Source organism: Plectropomus leopardus, chromosome 20, assembly GCF_026936395.1.
Source record: "Plectropomus leopardus strain MGB_pleo_1.0 chromosome 20, ASM2693639v1, whole genome shotgun sequence".
In the NCBI taxonomy this organism is placed as follows: Eukaryota; Metazoa; Chordata; class Actinopteri; order Perciformes; family Serranidae; genus Plectropomus; species Plectropomus leopardus.
This window is the reverse complement of record NC_142195.1, coordinates 25995272-26014930: the sequence shown is the minus strand read 5'-3', so window position 1 is coordinate 26014930 and position 19659 is coordinate 25995272. Positions and strand designations below refer to the sequence as shown.

Below are 19659 nucleotides of genomic sequence, written 5' to 3'. Positions count from 1 at the left end.
CAACAACAACAACAACAACAATATTATTATTATTATTATTATTATTATTATTATTATTATTATTTACAAACAGTAAATACATACCAAACGTTCATGCCAGGGATACATAGTTCACAGTATAAATATAAAACAAAAGCTACATTTCACATTAATTTGAGTCCATATGGAAATCCCTGAAAATGAGGCTCGTTTTACCAGCTGCTGGCCTGGTGACTGGTATTGTGACCGTGTTAAGGTCATTTAAATTAAAATATATATGCAAGTTGCAATAAGACCATGTAAAAAAATGTTCGTAAACATTTCAAATCATTTTTAAAAAATGTCATTTCAAGCATGAAACCTGAAAGTACTCATACACAAATTGCCTCTGTCAGTGTCACTGATGCCATAGTGTGTAAACATTTTGGGAGGAAATAGTCTAGCTTTTTTTTATTTTTTATTTTTAAACCTGGTATAGTTTAACACGTAGTAATTTTTTCCAAAACGCCGAATATTTCTTCAACAGCAGCAGTCAGTCGCTCCTCCACAAACTCCCTCAAAAAACTGAACCGACGACATTGTTGAGAACTTAATAAAATTAAATATTTACCTGCGTTACAACTGAAACATCCTCTTCGAGCTAAATCAATGTAGCCGCAGAGCTAACACTACTCACTACATCCGCTTCTTCTTTTTTGGTGTTTTTCGGCAGCTGACGTCCTTTCAGTTTCATTAGATAAGATAAAACTTTATTGATCCCACACTGGGGAAATTCACTTGTCACAGCAGCTCAAAAAATAATTTGAAAATATACAAATATACCAAAATATACAGTATAAATTACTAAATACACACAATGGGAGAGATGTGGAATTAATTACACAGAATATTAGCTGCAAATTACTGCTCCTTACCCTATTCTATTCTGTTATTCTGTTCTAAATCTTTCTAAATTTGTTGTCAAAAAATCAAAATATAGTATCTCCTTCCTTCCCCCGTGCCCCCAAACTAAAGCACCTATTTAACCCTTTAAAACTGGAGCCTTTTGGTTTGATTTCCTAATAAAAAGATGGCAATGAAGCATCTTAACAAGACATGGTCCAAAAGGCAAGCATTTAGTTAAAAAAAAATACTAGAAAATTAGAAACAGTAAATTAGTAATTAGCATTTGTAAGGCCGGGGAACTGGTCGTTGTATTAATTATTTTGGCTGATATGTTGACAGCACCGTGTGGTACATCATTAGGATTTTTTCTGTCATCACTTCAAGCATAGCCAGCCCTAATCGCAACACTTTGTTGTTGTGCTGTGTAGTAAAAATCATAGGTACCCATAACATTCAAGTAAATGTAACGCCATAAATTTACTGCAGTCAATGCAGTCAAGCAGTTCTATGTACTATAACAATAATCAAAAATATTGCAAAACTATTTTTGTTATTATTAAATTTTATTTGAAGTGTAAAATTTCACATTTGAGACATATTTGACTGTACATGCAATCTTGAGCATTTGAGCACAATCTGTTACTCATGATTAAAGTAATTAAGTAGCCAACATGTCGTCACATCCTTCCACTGCATACATGTTTGTTCAGTATGGACAGTAACCCTCAGCCACTGAGCTGCAGTGTTATAACACGTCTTGCATGTTTTAATTTCACACTCTGAGAACACCATGAAACACGAAAACTGAATTGTCTCACACATATTTCATAATACGAGTAAGGGGTCAACAGATTATTGGCTTAGCTGATTTTTGGGGCCAATATTTGGCATTTTACCGATTATCTGTATCAGCATTTTATTTTAATAATCATAGATAAAATCAATCAATTCAAAAGTGCAAATAAAGTACCAGAATTAGAGGATCTTTTACTTTGTAAAACCTTAGTGAGCTTTTTTTATTTATTATTCTTTTCTTTAAATTTTAACTTGAATTAATTTTTTAAAAAGTTGCTGGGAACTTTCTGTTTATGGTGTTGAAAGTTTCAGTTTTGATTAAACATTTGCTTAAGGCATTTAAACAAAGTTTTGTGTTGGAGTTTGTTATTTTCAAAATTCTACATATTGACAGAAAGATTTTCGTTTTTATTGTAAATGCATCGGTTCCACATTATCAGTTATCAGTCTCATTAACTACTAATAATGATATCAGTATCGGCCCCGAAAAACCAATATCGGTCGACCCCTGAATACAAAGCTACTTGCTTTTAGACGATCGTATATACCGTCTTTTCCTGCAAATCTCGTACAGGTGCAGCTTCTCCGCAGTGTGGGCTCTTCTCATGTGGACTGTTGAGGCACGATTTCGTCTGACGTCTTTTCCACAGTTGTTGCGTGAATATGGCTTCTGTCACCTGTGTGGATTCTTACGTGAGCCTTCAACAGGGATGCCCGACAAAATCTTTTCCCACAGGTGTTGCAAGAATGTGGCCTCTCACCTGTGTGGGTTTTCATGTGGCTCATCAAGTGACTTCTAAGTCTGAAAGCTCTCCCGCATGTTACGCACGTGAACGGCTTTTCTCCTGTGTGAGTTCGCATGTGGCCTATTAAGTGACTACTGAGTCTGAACGCTCTCCCGCATGTTTTGCATGTGAACGGCTTCTCACCTGTGTGAGTTCTCATGTGGCCGATCAAGTGACCAATAAGCCTGAAAGTTCTCCCGCATGTTTTGCATGTGAACGGCTTCTCTCCTGTGTGGATTCTCATGTGGACATTCAAATCACTATTGCGTCCAAAATCTTTTCCACATGTTTCGCAAGAATACGGCCTCTCACCTGTGTGTGTTCTTATATGAGCTTTCAGTACTGATGCCTTAGTGAACCTTTTCCCACAGGTTGTGCAAGAATACGGCTTCTCACCTGTGTGCATTCGCATGTGGACTATCAAGTCGCTGTTGTGTGCAAAGTCTTTTCCACATGTTTGGCAAGAATATGGCTTCTCACCTGTGTGCGTTCTCAGATGCCTCTCCAAAGCGGACTTACAATTTACAACTTTCCCACACGTGTCACATTTGAAAGACTTTTTATCTGTAGTATTACAGTGAATCACTGACACTGTGGGCTTAGACGAACTGTCAGTGCGACTGCTGCTTTTGTGATGTTCATTCTGTCGTCTTGACTTTGTATTTCTGGTTGATCCAGAGTCTCCGTGTTTGCCTCCTGTCTGATTTTGGCTCTCAGCTTCATCAGAGTTGTGAGAGAGGAGCTGGTGGTCGCTGTTTGATTCTGGTACCACAAAACTTCTAACAAAAATGTAGTTTAGAGGATTTTCCACCACCACATTCTGAGTTTCATTCAGCTTCAAAGTCTCATCTTCACTGTCGTCACTTTCCTCATAAGGAGGAATCAACATGAAGGCATCAGTCTCCTGCTTCAGGACGAGCTGCTCTCCCTCCTGACTGGTGCAGAGCTCCTCCTGCTCCTCTTTAATCTGTGGAGGCTCTGGCTCCTCTTGGTCCAGATTGGAGCTCCTCTCCTGAATACAGAGCTGCTGGTCAGTGAGCACCTCCTCCTCCTTACAGACATGTTGCTGTGGAAGCTCTGGAGGGACACACAGCAAAATGAAAATTACAGTTATGTAGTGTCATAAAAAAAATAGTATTTGAATGCTAATGAATTATGTAAAACATTATTATTTTATGAATGTATGATTCATCCATAGTCATGTTTAGGTGCTATAGAGGCCTCAGAGCCCTTCGTTGTCTGAATGCATGCATGTGAGGAGGCTCCAGGGTGTCTGAATGTAAAGAAACTGTTAGGTCAAGACCTTAGATGTAGATGTTTAGACTACAGCAAACCTATGTGACATGTGAAATGTACTATTTAAAGATGAGTGATTCTTCTGTTACTGTCAGTTTTTGGTATGTCTTTCTCCATGCACACATGCTGTGCCAAAAGCTTCTCCGATCAGATTTATGTAATAAACTAAGGGTTCACTTGTGTCATTTCTCTTTACACGTTTAAAATAAAACTAAACTAATCTAAAGTGTCAACGATATTGGTTTTTCAGAGCCGTTCGCAGTTATTAGTTCTTAATGATCACCGATATTTTGAACCAATATGCATTTCTAATAAAAATGAAAATATTTGTCAAAATTTAAAATAAGGAATATAGACATATTACTGTCAGATTACCGATGTGGCCCAATATCAGGACCAATATTTGGCATTTTGTTGAATATCTGTATTAACGTTTTATTTTAATGACTGCTGATGAAATTAATTAATCAGCTTGGGAGGAACTTTTACTTTGGAAAACCTCAGAGAGCAGTTTTTGTGTTTCTTCTTATTTTTCTTTTTTTTTTTCTTTTTTAAAGATGCTTGGAACTTGTTGTATATGATGTTTCGGTTTTGATTTGAACATTTGCTAAAGGCATTTAAAAAAAGTTTGTTATATATTTCAAATTATACATTTTGACAAAACAATTTTCATCGTTATTGTTAATGCGTATCGGTTCCAAATATCCCTTACTCTCATTATGTACTAACAATCGGTACAAATATCGGCACTGAAAACACAATATTGGTCGACCCTTATAAATATCCAACTTAATCTTTGCGCGTGATCGTTATGTACTAAATCAGTATCTGTTTTAATGTTACTAAACAAATAAAATGCGCAGTTCCACATAAAAAAGGGGCAGAAAACTAAACAAAACTCGTTTTCTGCATCAGTCAAACACATAGGACTGCAATGGTACAGAAGAAATGGCAGACATTGGGTCAATTACGAGTCACGTTATATTTAAACGACTGTGATAATAAATTTCTCACGCTTGTATCATTAAAATATGTTTTACACACCTATGCTGTGTATCTTTATTTCAGGTTTCCAGACGACATCCAGCAGTCTGCGCTGACGGTCGATCTCTTCTTCGTACGCGGCGATAGTTTTCTCAAAAACTCCGAATATTTCTTCAGCAGCGGCAGTCAGTCGTTCGTTCACAAACTCCCTCAAATACTGAACTGAAGACATTGTTGCTTAATCATAAATGCGATAATAATCCGTGGCCAGAAATAGTCTCCCAGCTAAATTACCACAAGACAGCAGCAGCAGCTAATGCTACTAGCTAGTTCCCCTCGTTGTTTACTTCCGCTGGATGTCACATTGTTTAAGTTCCGACAGAGGACGCAGAGGGGAGCTTTTCTTTCCGCTTTCGACCGATGGCATTTTATTCCGAAAAAACTTTTGCACTGTGAGGAAATTGCCTCGATCTCTTTATAAAAGAAAGGTAGGAAATGAGCAATAAAAGAAGAAATTAAAATAATTTGGTAAAAAGGGCAAGAAATTACCTGAGAAAAACCCCAACACAACAAAAACAGTGTCAGTATTACTACTACTACTTCCACTACTACAATAATAATACTAATAACAATAATAATAATTATTATAATTGCTGTTAATATTATTATCAACAAAAGACAAAGGAAATGACATTTTTAATTGAAATATCAACTCATTTTGTAACTGAAATTTAGCTTATCATCATGGTATCATGATGTTTCTCACTGCTGCCCATGTAAATACACCTGGCTTGGGAAGTCCAGCTTCTAACTCTAATACAGTGATATTACTGAAAATGGTGTTCACAATGAAAACAAATGCACATGCCCCCCCCCCCCTCGTGTGCAAAAGCTGCACACAAGATAACAAGAAACAGGATATTATATTGATCAAGGTAAGAAAGTGTGAGTGAAAGATCTGGATTTTGTGCTCTCATAATTTAAAGTATGTCATCTTTCAAGACATGAATGCTAAAAATTAAAAAATAAAGTTGCAATCAGCCTCTCTGAACCCCACACCAACACAGAAACACCACACTGTTACTGCAATAAGACTCTTGCAGAGGGTTTTGATCAAATAATTAATATGTATCAGTTCAAAACTAAAGCAAACTCTTTTGGAAAGAAAAACACCAGATAAAACAAACACAGAGATTTATTTGCAGCTCTGACATCATAAACATTAAACGATCACAGGTCAGTTCATTCTCATTGTGTCAAACATGCTGACGGTGCAACAAACCCAACAAACACACACAGGCATCGATACACGCAGTGAAAACTGAAGAAAACGTGTACAAACTGCAGGCATCAGAGAGAATTCACACACAGAGGATTTCCAAAAATAAAAGCTCTTAGAGGTACTTGGATTGATTAGTTGTTTCGATATATCGGGCACAAAAACATCATGACTTCTGGTCTCTTATGCCTTTGTTTTATAATCAAGAATGTGTGAAAATATTCAGTAGCTCACAAACTTTAGGATCAGACAAAAGAGTTAATAACAGGCACGACATGACTCTTCAAACAGTGTAAACTTTTAAAGTGAATTCAAAAATTATCAAAATGGAGGAAATGCTTCATGAAAAAGAGAAAAATAGATGTAATGTCAGACACACCTGACTGAATTTATGCAAAAAGGCATCAGACATAATCGCAATAATTAAATAAATATATGATGAGCAACATAAGTCAGGCTCAGATAAAAGCTGACAAATTGGTTTGGAGGATTGTCACGATAAAAGGCATTGATTTAAGATGTTAAGGGAAGTGGTTGTCCATCTAGAAGTGAGACGAACAAGATATCTGGACAGACTCACAGATTTTTTTATGCTTAAGACGGTTCCTAACTGAGTGAAATGACCAGCAAGTATCTACAATCTAATTGCAAGTAAAACATTGCAAACCATGGATATGTTACGTTAACACATTATTTTGTGTGTTGAAACTTCTTTGCAATGCTGTTGTGAAGGTGTGGTTACGTTTAGGCACAAAAAAGACTTGGTTCAGGTTAGGAAAGGATCGCGTTTTGGCTTAAAAGAACCCACATTTGGTGTCACAAAAGCTGCTGGAAAAGCAGGGACGGTTCAGTGAAATACACTCTTAACACTGCTGGCAAACGCCGCAATGTGTCTTTGAAAAACACCCATTTTTGGTGTCTCAAGTGCTGCAGGGAGATTATGCAGCGTGTTCGGGGGGCTTAAACGCCACAATGTCCCGCCAAAAACAACCAGGTTTGGTGCCATAAACATGGATGGACAGCGTCACCAAAAGACAAAGAAGCATCACCAAAAGACAGCTGGTGTTTGTTGGTTTTGAACATTGGTCTGCAGCAAGTGGCTCGCCGAGGTGACACGCTATCCACCATCCCCTACAAAGCCAACATTTTCTCTTGAAACTCGGCTACCGAAAACAGCAGACAATCAGCTGAAACAAGCAAATCGAACCTAGAGAGATACAGAGATATTTATTTTGGAGTACTTTATAGCAAGTGACGAACTGGGAGAGCATGTTACCATGTGAGCCAGCTCTTCATGTCTTTTACTTTAACAAATTAATATTTTGATAAAGTCAAATCGAACAGCAGTAAGTGTTTAATATGGCACCGAGATCAGCTGTTGGCAGGCGACTTTGTTTGGCTTTCAAAGAAAAATCCCAAAATAAAAACACATTTTTTCATTTGTGAAGGCAGTTTTTCTCAGAGCGAACAGGAAAATGAGGTTTGGCTTTGTGGGAAACAATTTGGCACACTGGCCGATTAAATACAGGTAACAATGAAGTGAAGCCAAAAGCTCTACGACACTTGAACCTATGATTGTTTTTCATTGATCCAGAAAGCACAATACTGAAAATACTACTGATAAAAAAGTAATGCAGTCAAATATTGAAATTTTAAATTTCATAATCTATTTGCCATTGACAAGCCACACTTTACTACTGACCCATTTGGCAGCCTCTGGTTTCAGTACACTGAAAAGCAACAGTTATCCTACTATTATGCAGCTGTGAGCTGGGACTGCTATGTAAAACCTCCCGCCGGCTCACTGAAGGACAAAATAAGGATTTAGCTGCCAGCAGATGGCAAGAAAAAAAGACAATCTCCCTTGTTCCTACTTCAGCTGGGTAAGGCAGATCAAGGTGTTACATGATAAAAGGGAAACTGTTGAGTAGAGAAAATAGAAAATAAAAGAGATAATCTTGGGCTTGAAGCTGATTTTTGACATTATATTAAGTACAATTTTGTTTGTTTTTTTTTTGGTAAATTTATGTCAAACTGGCCCCTAAAGACGGATGTTTAGTGCCATGGTACAAAACATGCAGCTTTCTAAACTGAACTTTAGTTTCAATATGCTGTGATTTCATAAGGTTTTAATGCACATACATCCATCCACGCATTGATCCATTATCTGCAACCGCTCGTCATTTACTGAAGCTGATCCCGGCTGACTCTGGACAAGAGGCGGGATACACCCTGGACACGTCACAACCGCACAAATACTTAATATCAAACAAAAGCCCTAAACTGTGTTGTATCAAGTATCTGCTCCGTGCCGCTGCAGCTTGTCCGCAGCTCTGTATAAAAGAGGAGTGAGAAAGTCAAGAGCCCTCACTCGGCTGAGAAATCTGGGGACCAAAACTTCTCCAGAAGTACGCTGTAAAGCGGGCTGACAAGAAAAAAAAACCCTGACTTTTCAACTTGAAGAAATCTCAGTCGATTCAGGATCTCCGATTGATGATTCAAAACTCTGACTTTAAAGAGGCAGCCCTACAACACACTCTTACTGCATCTTCTTCAAACAGTTCACCTCCAACAGGTAAACTTCTTTTACCTGTCCTGTTGTGTGATGGAGAAACCCAAACACCATATATCCCCACAAAGAAAACGGGGCACTTTAACCTGCTGCTATTAAACAGCGTCACTCTAAACAAGCCGTCAGGAGACGCAAATCCCTGCAGAGCTGGGCTGACGAGCCGAGCCGAACCAAACCAAACCAGCCAACCCATCGCGGTCGACAAGGGATAATAGAAACGAGACAGAAAACCACTCACTCTCACATTCACACTTGAGGGCAATTTAAATTCCCCAATCAACCTGCATGTCTTTGGACCGTGGGAGGAAGCCGGAGAGCCTGCAGAAAACCAACATGGAGAAAACGTGCAAACGGTTCAAATGTGGAGGCCTCCTGCTGTGAGGCGACACTGCTAACCACTGCTGCGTTGGGTTTTCAGCACTGTGACTGTTAAATGGTCTGGTATGCAACGAAAAAACAATCAAGTCTTAAGCAACAAAACACAAGTTCACTTCAAGTGTTGAAACAAAACGAGTCTTCTACTATACTTCTTCGACAGTTTAAAATAGTGTTTTTTTGTCATTTTGTTTATAAATTTGTCATTTTTGGGTTAATTTGACAACTGAGCTTAAGAGCACTATAGCAGCGAAAAAACAAAACGCAGCTGAGATCATTTTCTCTTGACATGAAAAGAAAAAAAGAAATGTGTGAGATGTAAAGGATATAACAAAAAATGACAATAATAATCTATGTTTTACATTTCTTTTAATATAAATAATTGGTCACTTTATAGTCTAACAACATTGGTCATGTATGGGGCCTTAGAGCGATATTTCACTTTGTCTGATTATAGAGATGAGAGGTCAAAATGGAAAATCAGCTGCCCTGAAAAGCTACCGTAATGATGCTGATTAGATACAATAATCCTCTCCCCTCATTTCACTTTTTTAATGTTCACTTACATATCATGTTTGTTCTATCTGAAAAACACAGACCATCTTCCATCGTCCAGAGAGCAGCTGATATTTTGACTTATCTCAAACTCCCACAGAAAAAAAGTCTGTTTCGGCACAGTGGAATAACGCTTTAAAAGCCAAGGCAGTAGATCAGTTAGGAACAATATGTCTATCCTGGTCAAGGACACGCTATTCATGATACACAATGTTTTTTTTCTCCACTTCACATGTGTCATGCTGTACCCATATTCATCCTTCAGTATGAATGATACTGATACAATCTACAAATCTGCAGTCAGCCGAGTCTGACACCATCATGGAGAGTCAGCTGTGCAAAAGCAAAGTATGACCGACCAGGCGGCTGACAGAGTGCTAATTGGCGGGAAGAAATTCTTTGTAACATTTGTCAACATGTCACAGGAGCGACAGAACTTTGTTTACTGACTGGCTGCAGGTATTATGTGGCTGCAATTCAACGCTATAAGTTAAACTATCTCAAACTTTTCACCGCAGCAGCAGCAAACACTCAGATGTCAAAGACCTTCAATGTGACACCATAGCTAACTGTAGAAAACACTATTTGGTGCATTTTTAACAAACGTCTTGCACTAAGGAACCAGACAAAACGGCTGGAAACACTGTAAAATCCCCATATGTGACAGATATGAATACAGCATCGAAAACAGTGTGAAGCAGGGAAAAAAAAGAAAAATACACAACGGTCACACAGTTGCTCACCCTCGTCCAGGAGGAAAAGTTTCAGGAGAATGACTTAATTTTGGGGCTGTCAACCAATGAATTTTTTTAAAGTTACGATTAATTGTTGAATTTAAACAGTTAATCGCAATTAATTGCGTTTTTTTTTTTTATCCCAATTCTCAATTCCAACAGTTTTTAAGTTAATATTGACGAAGTAAATCAATTTTTACCAGATTGTCTTCATTAGGAATCAAATGACAGCAAAAAAACTGGATGGAGACTAACATAAGGTGGGCATGTCGGTAAAGGGGAGACTCATGGGTATTAATAAAGCCCATTTTCATTCATATATGTTGAGGTCAGGTCAGGCCTGTTAAATGACCATGCCGTTTTCCTATCGCCAAAATTTTGCCTAACTTCGGAGGGTTATTCCCTCTTACCGAGAAGCATGGCGTGGTTGGTACCACAGGATTTCTCAGGTCCTCTAGTTTCAAATGATACCAGTATCATCATTCAAGCTCCAAAAATCAGCCTGGTAAAGCCTCTAAAAGACGGGAATGTTGGCCGGCGATTAATGCGATTTAAAAAAATATGACCTTATTCGTACTGTGATTAACGCGTTAATGCTGACAGCCTGATGTTAAACTCTCTCCCAAACAGGAGTCAAAAACATCCCGTTACAAAGTGAGGAACTAATCAGACAAAAAGAGTTCAAATTAAAGCTCCAAACATCTTTTTGCCTGTTTAGATCCATTTAAATCATCCAAACGGTTTGCGAGCAGATAAATCAGGAGCATGCAGAGCTTAATTCCAAGCTGCACGCTCTAAATGAGGCACGTTATGTGTGCAACAGTGATGAAAAGTGTCCCCTCCTGTTTTAATTTCCTCCTGAACAGAGCTCAAAGGCAGACGGAGGACTATGTTACCTTGAATATCCACCAGAGGGGGTCGTTTCATTGCCAGAGTGGCAGACAGTTTGGGAAGAGGAGAAGGAAAAAAGGGGGGAAAGTTTGTTTCAGAGAGGAAAGAGTGAACGCTAGAATATGAAAAAAACAAACATGCAATCAAAGATGACAGGAGGTAAAAAAAAAAAAAGAGGGAATATGGGGAGTAGAAAGGACAGACGACAGAGGAGCGCTGACTGGTCGTTTCCTGATGGATCTAGCATGCACATTTCTTCTCGTTGGGCTGTGCGTTGCCGAGCTTCGTTGCCCCGTTCCCGTTGGCCGGCTCGGCGGGCGGTTTGTCGACGCACTGCTCCATCCTCTTCATGACCAGGTCCAACAGCGTTATCACCGCCTTGTCCACCTCTGCTCCTGTGGCTGCGCTCGTCTCAAAGTACGGGATCCTGAGGGCAAAAAGATGCATTTAAAAAAGATTTTTTTTAACCTTTTGAAACCTAAGAAAATCAGCTTGGCTTCTTTCAACTTTTAAAGAAATGACCCAAAAATAAAAAGACGTACAAAGAAAATTACTAGAACAAAAGTAAACTAAGAAACAAAAAAAAACAAAAAATAAAATAATCTCAAGAAAGTGCAAAAAAATATTTTCTTTTTTAGTGAAATGAATCCCCCCCTTCTTTCTGTAACATAATTTTAAACATATAATTAAAAGAACTGTACATATTGTATTCTTTCATTTTTCTCTCATTTTTTATTATTCAAACATTTAAGATGTAAGTGTTGTTATTTTATTTAACAGTTGTTTAAAAATAAAAATACCATAAATTATTATGCATAAAGATCAATATTTGACCTCCTCTGTTTGATGTGTACAGTGTGATAAATGTGGAAATAAGTCTGAAGCTGTCAGTTTAAAATCTATAGATAAACTTTTAATTTTCAGTATCTGACGCTGACACTGTCCCTTATCCCCTGAACATTTTTAAGTTCTCCAGAGTTTAAGACGGAGTTTAAAACTTCCTGGAACAGGATTTTGTTGCTAGGCAACATCAGACAGGTCTTGGCCAGCTGGGTTAACACCAGGAAACAATTTCTACCTCGTCTAACAGGAAGTCGTTTGTTTAGATATTAAGAGGTCTGTGCTGCACACAAGTCATGTACTGCCTGTCTTTAACCCTTAAAAACCAGAGCAAACAGGCTTGATCCTCTCAAAAATGTCGGAAGAAAGAAAAGAGCAATGGAGGAAGAAAGGATCCAATATTAGCAAGAAATTGGTAAAAAAAATTAACTGAAATATAGAAATAAAAAACAAAACAAACAAAAATCTAAAAAATGAATAATAAATTAAAAAAGGAAATTACCTGGTAAAAAGTGCTTCAAAATGTATAATTGTGTTAACATAATTTTAAATACCTAATTATAAATGGTTTTTCCCTCGCTTTCTCCCCTAGATTAATAAATCTAAAATCTAGTTTTAAATCTACTAATGTCTTGCAATTCATGACCTACCTACCTATTCATGTCCTACCAAGTTACTTAATGCCTTTTCCCCATTTTTTAAAAGAAACTGCACCTCATTTGCTCAATTTATTTAAATTAATGTTAACAATTGACATTAACATCACAGAGAAAACAGCAGGATATGTGGATTGTAAATAAACCTGGGATATTTATTTATTATACACACACACACACATACACACACACATATACACATACATACAAGAAAAAAGTAAGAAAACGGTAGATTTATGTAAGTTTTACTTCTACCTTCTTCTTTTTGACACTTTACGTTTTTTTATTTGTTTTTTATAATATAATATAATATTTAATATTATTATATTAATATAATAATATAAAATATAATATTTTTACTATATTTTTTGGCTCCAAATAAAGTTATTCATTCACAGAAGAAGAAAGTTTTATTTATTTATTTTTTTTAAACATTTTAAGTTGATATTTTAAATTGACTTTAAATGTCATGCTTTATGTTACAATAAAAATTTGGGTAAAATTGTCCCTAATTTTTAGTAATGTATGTCAGGTCATGTTTTTTTTCTCTTCGATTTTGGTGATTGTAAAGTTTGTCTTACATTTAATACAGAGTGGAATTAAAAACGTCTTAAAAAGTCTTAAATCAGATTCAGAGCAGTAGATAAATAAGTGAGAATTTTCAATATTAACACCAGCACACTGTGGATGAAAAACAAACGTACCCGTATTTATCGGCCAGCTCCTTGGCCTGTTTCTCCTGAACCTCCCGCTGGTCAGCCAGGTCCGCCTTGTTTCCTACTAACACGATATCTGGATTCTCACAGTAGGCATTGGCCTGTAGCTGGCCTGAAAATAAATATTAATAAACAACAACATTACACAAGTGAGATGTTCAAATGTAAAACAGAAAAACAGGATCTCTGCACAGCTGCATATGTGAAAGGTTTATACGGAAAACTTGTACAAAAACAAATATTGATTTATTTTAAGCTCCTTCATATGACCTTAATCAGGCATCTTTAATTTCTGTGCCAATATAATAAAAAGTTGAAGGTCCCCTGGAGAGTTTCTGACCAACAGTGGCACAGTAGAGTCATTTTTAACAGAAAAAATCAGAAGCAAGACACAACATGGAAGCTACAAAGAGGCTGTTGATGATGTTATGAGCTCCAAAAATAGCAAGAAATAAATAAAAAGGTCAAAAAATTACCTAATCTCCAGCCTTTCTCTGCTAAACATTTCATGCTAGCTTTTAAAATTAATTTTCAACATATACTTATTTCTTGCAATATGTGAAACATTTCTTACAAAGTTGATCATTGCCTTTTTTCCCCATGTTTTTTTAAAAAGAAACTGCACCAGTTTGCTCTGGATTCAAAGTTTAAATACTTGAAATACGTCTGAAAGCAGCACAAGAAAAGTGTTGCTGCTCCTGGTTTGAAAGGGTTAATACGTGAATTAATAAAAACATTTCTTACCACTGACCCAACACGTTTATGTATTTATGACGTCAAGTCGGCAACTTACGTTATAAAATGATCTGAGTTGTTTTTCTGACATGAATTTCATCAGAATTTTCCCGTTTGGAAAGTCGTCATTCCGATTATTCCGACATCACATGAATGCAGCTTAAAGAAATGCAGATTTCTGAACATATAAAGAAAATGTGATGTTGGCAACATACTCATCCAGTTTCTGACGTTGAGGAAGCTCTGCTGGCTGGTGAGATCAAACATCAGCAGGAAGCCCATGGCGTCCCTGAAGAACGCCGTCGTCAGACTGCGGAACCTGGAACACGCACACGGACAAAAATAAATTTAGAAAAACACCAAAACTGAAATCTAAAGTCCTTCTGAAGCTGCAGGAAAACCCACAATGCACACGTGAATTGAAAAACAAAACAATGTCTCTCTTGCAACATGAAATAAATTCAATATTACCAACACATGTCAAACCATTAACATCCCACAAAAAAACAACACAGAGACAAAGAAACTATAACTCAAGAACAAAACAAAACAAAAACAGCCATCAGTCATCTAAACATGGTCTTAATGAAATCCGTTTCCTCTCATAGTCCTTATATGTTCCCTGTCTATTTTGCTCTCTAACCTAAAATAATGTTTTAAGAAAAGAGAGAAAATCAAAGAATGTTCAAAAATAAATCTCTTACTCAATAAAATAACTGAATTTAAAATAATTGGACATCCATTCCTTAATTTACTAAGTATTATTGCTTGAAGGCACATTGTAAACAATAAGGATAATCCCTTTAATTGATGTAAAAACAAAAATCGAAAGAGGATAAAATGCATGAATCCAGAACAGTTAGTACTGGGACTATCCCAGTTGGTTCTGGGCTTGTGGGTGTGACACCAGCGAGGAACATAACTCTGTGTAAACACTGCTTATGAAGCTTTTATCAGCAAATATGCATTATGCAAACAATCGGGACAGACAGCAGATATCGGTGGTGTTTCCGCAGCAAACAGTCTGATGAAATGATCACACAGGTGGAATAATGACCGCGGGCTCCATCGGAGGATCATGACGATCAGTTTATTAAAAAACGAATATGTTCCGTTTCACTGGGCTGAAGAAATGACGTTTAAAATTATGTAACTAACACTGACTCATCATGTAGTGACTCACTGTCAGGCCTTTATAAACAGATACAACAGATCAAGGCTGGTTTCAATTAAAGACCACACACACACACACACTTGATTGACACTCTGTATAGACAGACAAGGAGGAACACAAACAAAGATACTGATCTGCTGTTTCTCCCTCAAACCACTGAGTGTGATTACACACTTCGATTTCTGCAGCAACCTTTCATTCATTCATTTCACACTCTTCGTCAGTGACTTTCCGTCACTGAAATTTAGCATTATAAGGCATCTACAACAGTCAGTCACCTCAGCTTGAGCAAACTGCCCTGATTTCTTCAACAACATGGGAAGAAGACAATGAGCATCAAAAGAAAGAACGACCCCAAAATTAGCAAGAAATTAGTTTAAAAGTACAAAACAACATTTTTTTTAAAATATACATACATATATATATATATATATATATATATATATATATATATATGTGTGTGTATATTCCTAGTTTTTTTTTCTTTTTTCAGTAGACACTTTTTCTAGCTTTTGGGAATAATTTTCTAAATCTACTAATTTCTAGCAATTTGTTGAATATTTCTTTTCAAGTTCCTCGTCATGTTTCCTCCCATGTTTTATACTTTACAATACTTGTGAAAAGGCATATCTGAAAGCATATCATGGAAAAATGATGCTGCCACAGGTCTGACTGTTGTTGACTTCAGGGACTGCTGCTTAAAAGAATTCATTAAAACTGAAATATTAAATTTACATTCAAAACCTAACAAAATACAAAAAATACTGTGAATTTGAATAAAATTGCTACATTCGGTTAAAGAAAAAAAAATCTAAAATTTCCCTCACTAAGTTGAAAAGTTTCTGACATGCTGATAAAGAGAACTGCGTGCAGATTTTGAAACAGTCGACTCGTCGTAGTCGTAGAGAAGAAGTTGTCATGCTGTAAACCCCCCCACCAAAAAACACCCAAAAAAAACAGCTGAGTGTGAGGAGCAGCCCACCTCTCCTGTCCAGCTGTGTCCCAGAGCTGAAGGTGAACCTTGAAGGTTTTCCCTGTGGTCGTCCCATTGGGGTTGGACGTTGTGTACACCTGAGGGGACAGAAAGTTTTAAACCGTCAGATAAAATAAACGTGGTGATCTGTCTCGACAAATTTCAATATCATCACATGAAAACATGATTGGACAAAGATGCACCTCTTAGGTTGCATTTTGCACGTTCCACTACTTCACTGCTACTACCACTTCTTTAAAGCTGCACCAGAATTGTCCTCCGGGGACAATAAAGATTTATATCGACCTCCGTTTTTCATCGAGGCTTTATCTGGTTATGAGATGTGAAGTCATGCGAGTCGATTGAACTGTGCGGATTCTACTTAGCTCGGTCGTTCCTGCCTGCTGGGCAGCTAATGCTAACTAACCAGCTGTCTGCAGATACCAGGCAACACAAACAGCAGGAGCAGAAGAATCACTGAGCCGACTTTTTCTGCTCTTTCTCTGCAGAAACTGATTAATGGACTGGTTTGGACAGTCCATGGCGGTACGGGATAACCTGTATTCAGTGCTGGATGAAGTACCTGAAAGCCATACTTGAATAAAAGTGCAGAAATCTTACAAGAAAATGACTCGGGTGGTATTTAATGTCACCTGTTATAATATTAATTGACTAAAAGTAAAGGATTTAATGAGAAAAATCCAGTTTTTCCTTCCATCCCATTCCTTCATTTGTCCATCTGTCCCTACCTAACACCCTTCCCTATTTTGTAGTAAGTAACTAAAATGCATGGAATAAGAATAAAAGCTGACAGAAATAAAGATGTTTTTATTCATTGTTTAATTATTTCTTTTTTTTCCAAAAATGAATAAAATCTAAGTTTAAAAAAATAAAATAAAATAAAGTTGTCAGAAATATAAAGACTCAAGTTAAGTACACATATTCCCAAAAAACAGTATAAATAAAAAAGTGTATGAACCCTGTATTATTAACCCTTAGTGTCCAACAGTCCTTTAGGGTAGAGTAATGTATCAAATTATCATTACTTTATTATATTACACCATTGCATGTTTTTGCTGTCTTTCTACATTTTGCAGGAAAAATAATAATTAAAACTGTGCATCATCCTCAAACTTGACAAAAAGACACATCCGCTGTCACCTCTCCAGCGCTTATTTTTGAGAATATCTCAGCAGGTGTGAGTAACAGTGATCTGGACAGTGATCGTGACTCTGTCATGATGGACTCGTGTGTGCGGCAGCTGGTTGTGGCTCTGCAGGTCGCCTCGGGCGTCATTCACACCTCAAGCTCTCCCAGATGAGACTCTGACACTCTTTTAAGACTGCGTTCACACGGATGAACGCTTCAGTGCTTTTAGTTCAGTTTTCCAGGTGATAACTGATTTTCAAGGTCAGGTGGAAAATTGTGATGCTCATACAGCTGACAAAGTGAGAACTGCGAGATGACTGTGTTTCCATTGAGCAATGTTTTGCAACTTCTCCTCTTACCAAGAAGTCATTCCAAGAAGCATGGTGATGGATGTTCAAAACATTAGCAGGATTATTGCAGCCACGGCACTAGCCGTCATTATTTTCAACAAAAGGTGATGTAGGCGTGTTTTGCGAGCCATAATGGAAAGGTGAGCCCCATATACGTGGGAGCAGTCACATGAGGGATTTCTGGGAGGTGGTAATCCACGATTTCACAGAGGAATCGTGGATTCAAAACTTCTCAGTGATCTGCTCAACTTTTGAAGAGTTATTTGATGCAACAACAGTTCTTGTAGCGCCTGCAGCATCATGTGTGAGGGAGCCAGTTCCTGCCGAAAGGCACATAGCCATAGCATCATGTGACCTATAAAAGGGAAAAAAATCTAAGAACATCCTGGGAACTCAAAGAAAACGTGCTTCTGAAAATGTTACTAAAAGATTGCATTGGTCGCATTGTACCATTCTCAGAATGTTTTAAGAACCAAAAATCACTAGCTGGGTATTCGGCTCCGTTTGTCTTCATCACAGCTCGCCTAAAGTGTCCACTGTGCTTCAGTGGCTCGAATGATAAACAAACGGGTTCACATTCAGCACTCAGGCTCCATAAAGACCCTGAGGAGGAGCCACTGACTGCACCGAGATACAGCTGCGATCGCACGTGTCTGCTTCTGTTTGACTTTTGACTCCTGAACACGGGGTGTGAGCTTAACACACACACACACACACACACACACACACACACACACACACACACACACACACACACACACACACAGAGGAGGTGAGGAACAGTAATCAATCCTATGAGTCATCCGGAGCGGTGGGATTAAAGCAGCATTGTCAGTGTTTCCGACGTGCGAAGGCAGAACAGCACCAGTGTGACCCAGCGTCGGACCAACAGAGCCTCGCCCACTCTCTGATTCAGGCTCACACTCAGACGTCTCCGTGTATTCACCCTTATGAGATTCCACCAATAAGACTAAATGTCTTCAGCAGGTCTCAGTAACAGTTTAAAGTGGTGCTCTAGCCAAAATCAATGTTTTGAGTGTGAAACCCTCTGTGGACTTCAAAGGTGGCTGTAAACCACTCGTTTCTTCACAGAGAACAGCAGCTGTGGATTTCTCTCATTAACACCAGATTCCAGTATTGACAAGTTGCTACACTGGAAGAATAAGATCAATTAAAACCTCCCAAAGCTGCAGGAGACAGTTTTATTTTGGCAAAAATTCCACAATAAACTCTGAGCACACTGTAATTCAAGTAGACTTAGAAAACGTAGCCCATGACGGGAGACTTTGTCCAATCACAGGTCATTTCAGAGAGGCTAAGTTCCTATTGACTGCTCTACAAATGCACATTTGTTTGCGTGTCCATTAAGATGGTGAAAGCCTGATTTATTGGCCGATCATCAACAGCCTACACTGCACAGCAACCCCAAAATGAAAGATATAGATCTTGGATTATTTGCAGTTTCTTAAGGTCTTTTTCTTATTTGTTTTTTTATTAACTTTTTTTTAAAACTTAGCGTGAGGTAACTTTATCGCAACTTTTTACTAAATTTTTATATATGTTTTTTTTGCTTATTTCTGAGGAGAACATGAAGGCAGTAAAATATTATAGCTGAGTCCAGTATTATTTATATGGTCAATTTGTTAGTGAGGCTTTGTATCTATTTCTATTTTAAGTTAAGTATGCTGTGAAAATTAATCTGAAGTTTAAATTTGCCATTGCAATCAAAAAAGCTGTTCTTTAATGTCACTGTTTTGTGCTTTATTTTTTAAAACATATCTTTTTAGGCACCAACTAGGCACTGCTACAATTTTAAATATATTGTTTTAGCACCACTATGGAGACAAAAAAGCAAATGATACCAAACCCTTCACCTGACGCTGACTTATCAGACTTTAAACAGCTCCTGTTAAGCATCATTTTAACCTCTAACCCA

The 19659-nt window shown here is 37.6% G+C and overlaps 1 protein-coding gene and 1 pseudogene across 4 annotated transcripts in view; both read right to left on the bottom strand.

Moving 5' to 3' along the window:
- Positions 1-21: 21 nt before the first annotated feature.
- Positions 22-5088, bottom strand: LOC121964942 (uncharacterized; annotated as a pseudogene). The gene is made up of 2 exons (XR_015775234.1): positions 4785-5088; positions 22-3521 (listed from the first exon to the last, which is right to left on the bottom strand). The product of XR_015775234.1 is annotated as an uncharacterized LOC121964942 (transcript).
- An 813-nt stretch (positions 5089-5901) lies between these two features.
- The window catches only part of rab27b (RAB27B, member RAS oncogene family), a 53311-nt gene continuing 39553 nt past the window's right edge, over positions 5902-19659 (bottom strand). For all 3 annotated transcript variants that reach the window (XM_088071099.1, XM_042509536.2, XM_042509537.2), the window contains 4 exons: positions 16234-16322; positions 14293-14396; positions 13331-13454; positions 5902-11557 (listed from right to left, as the gene is read on the bottom strand). In XM_088071099.1, coding sequence (XP_087927225.1) covers positions 11371-11557; positions 13331-13454; positions 14293-14396; positions 16234-16322 — 504 coding nt within the window. In that variant the 3' untranslated portion in view covers positions 5902-11370. The remainder of the gene's footprint in view (positions 11558-13330; positions 13455-14292; positions 14397-16233; positions 16323-19659) is intronic.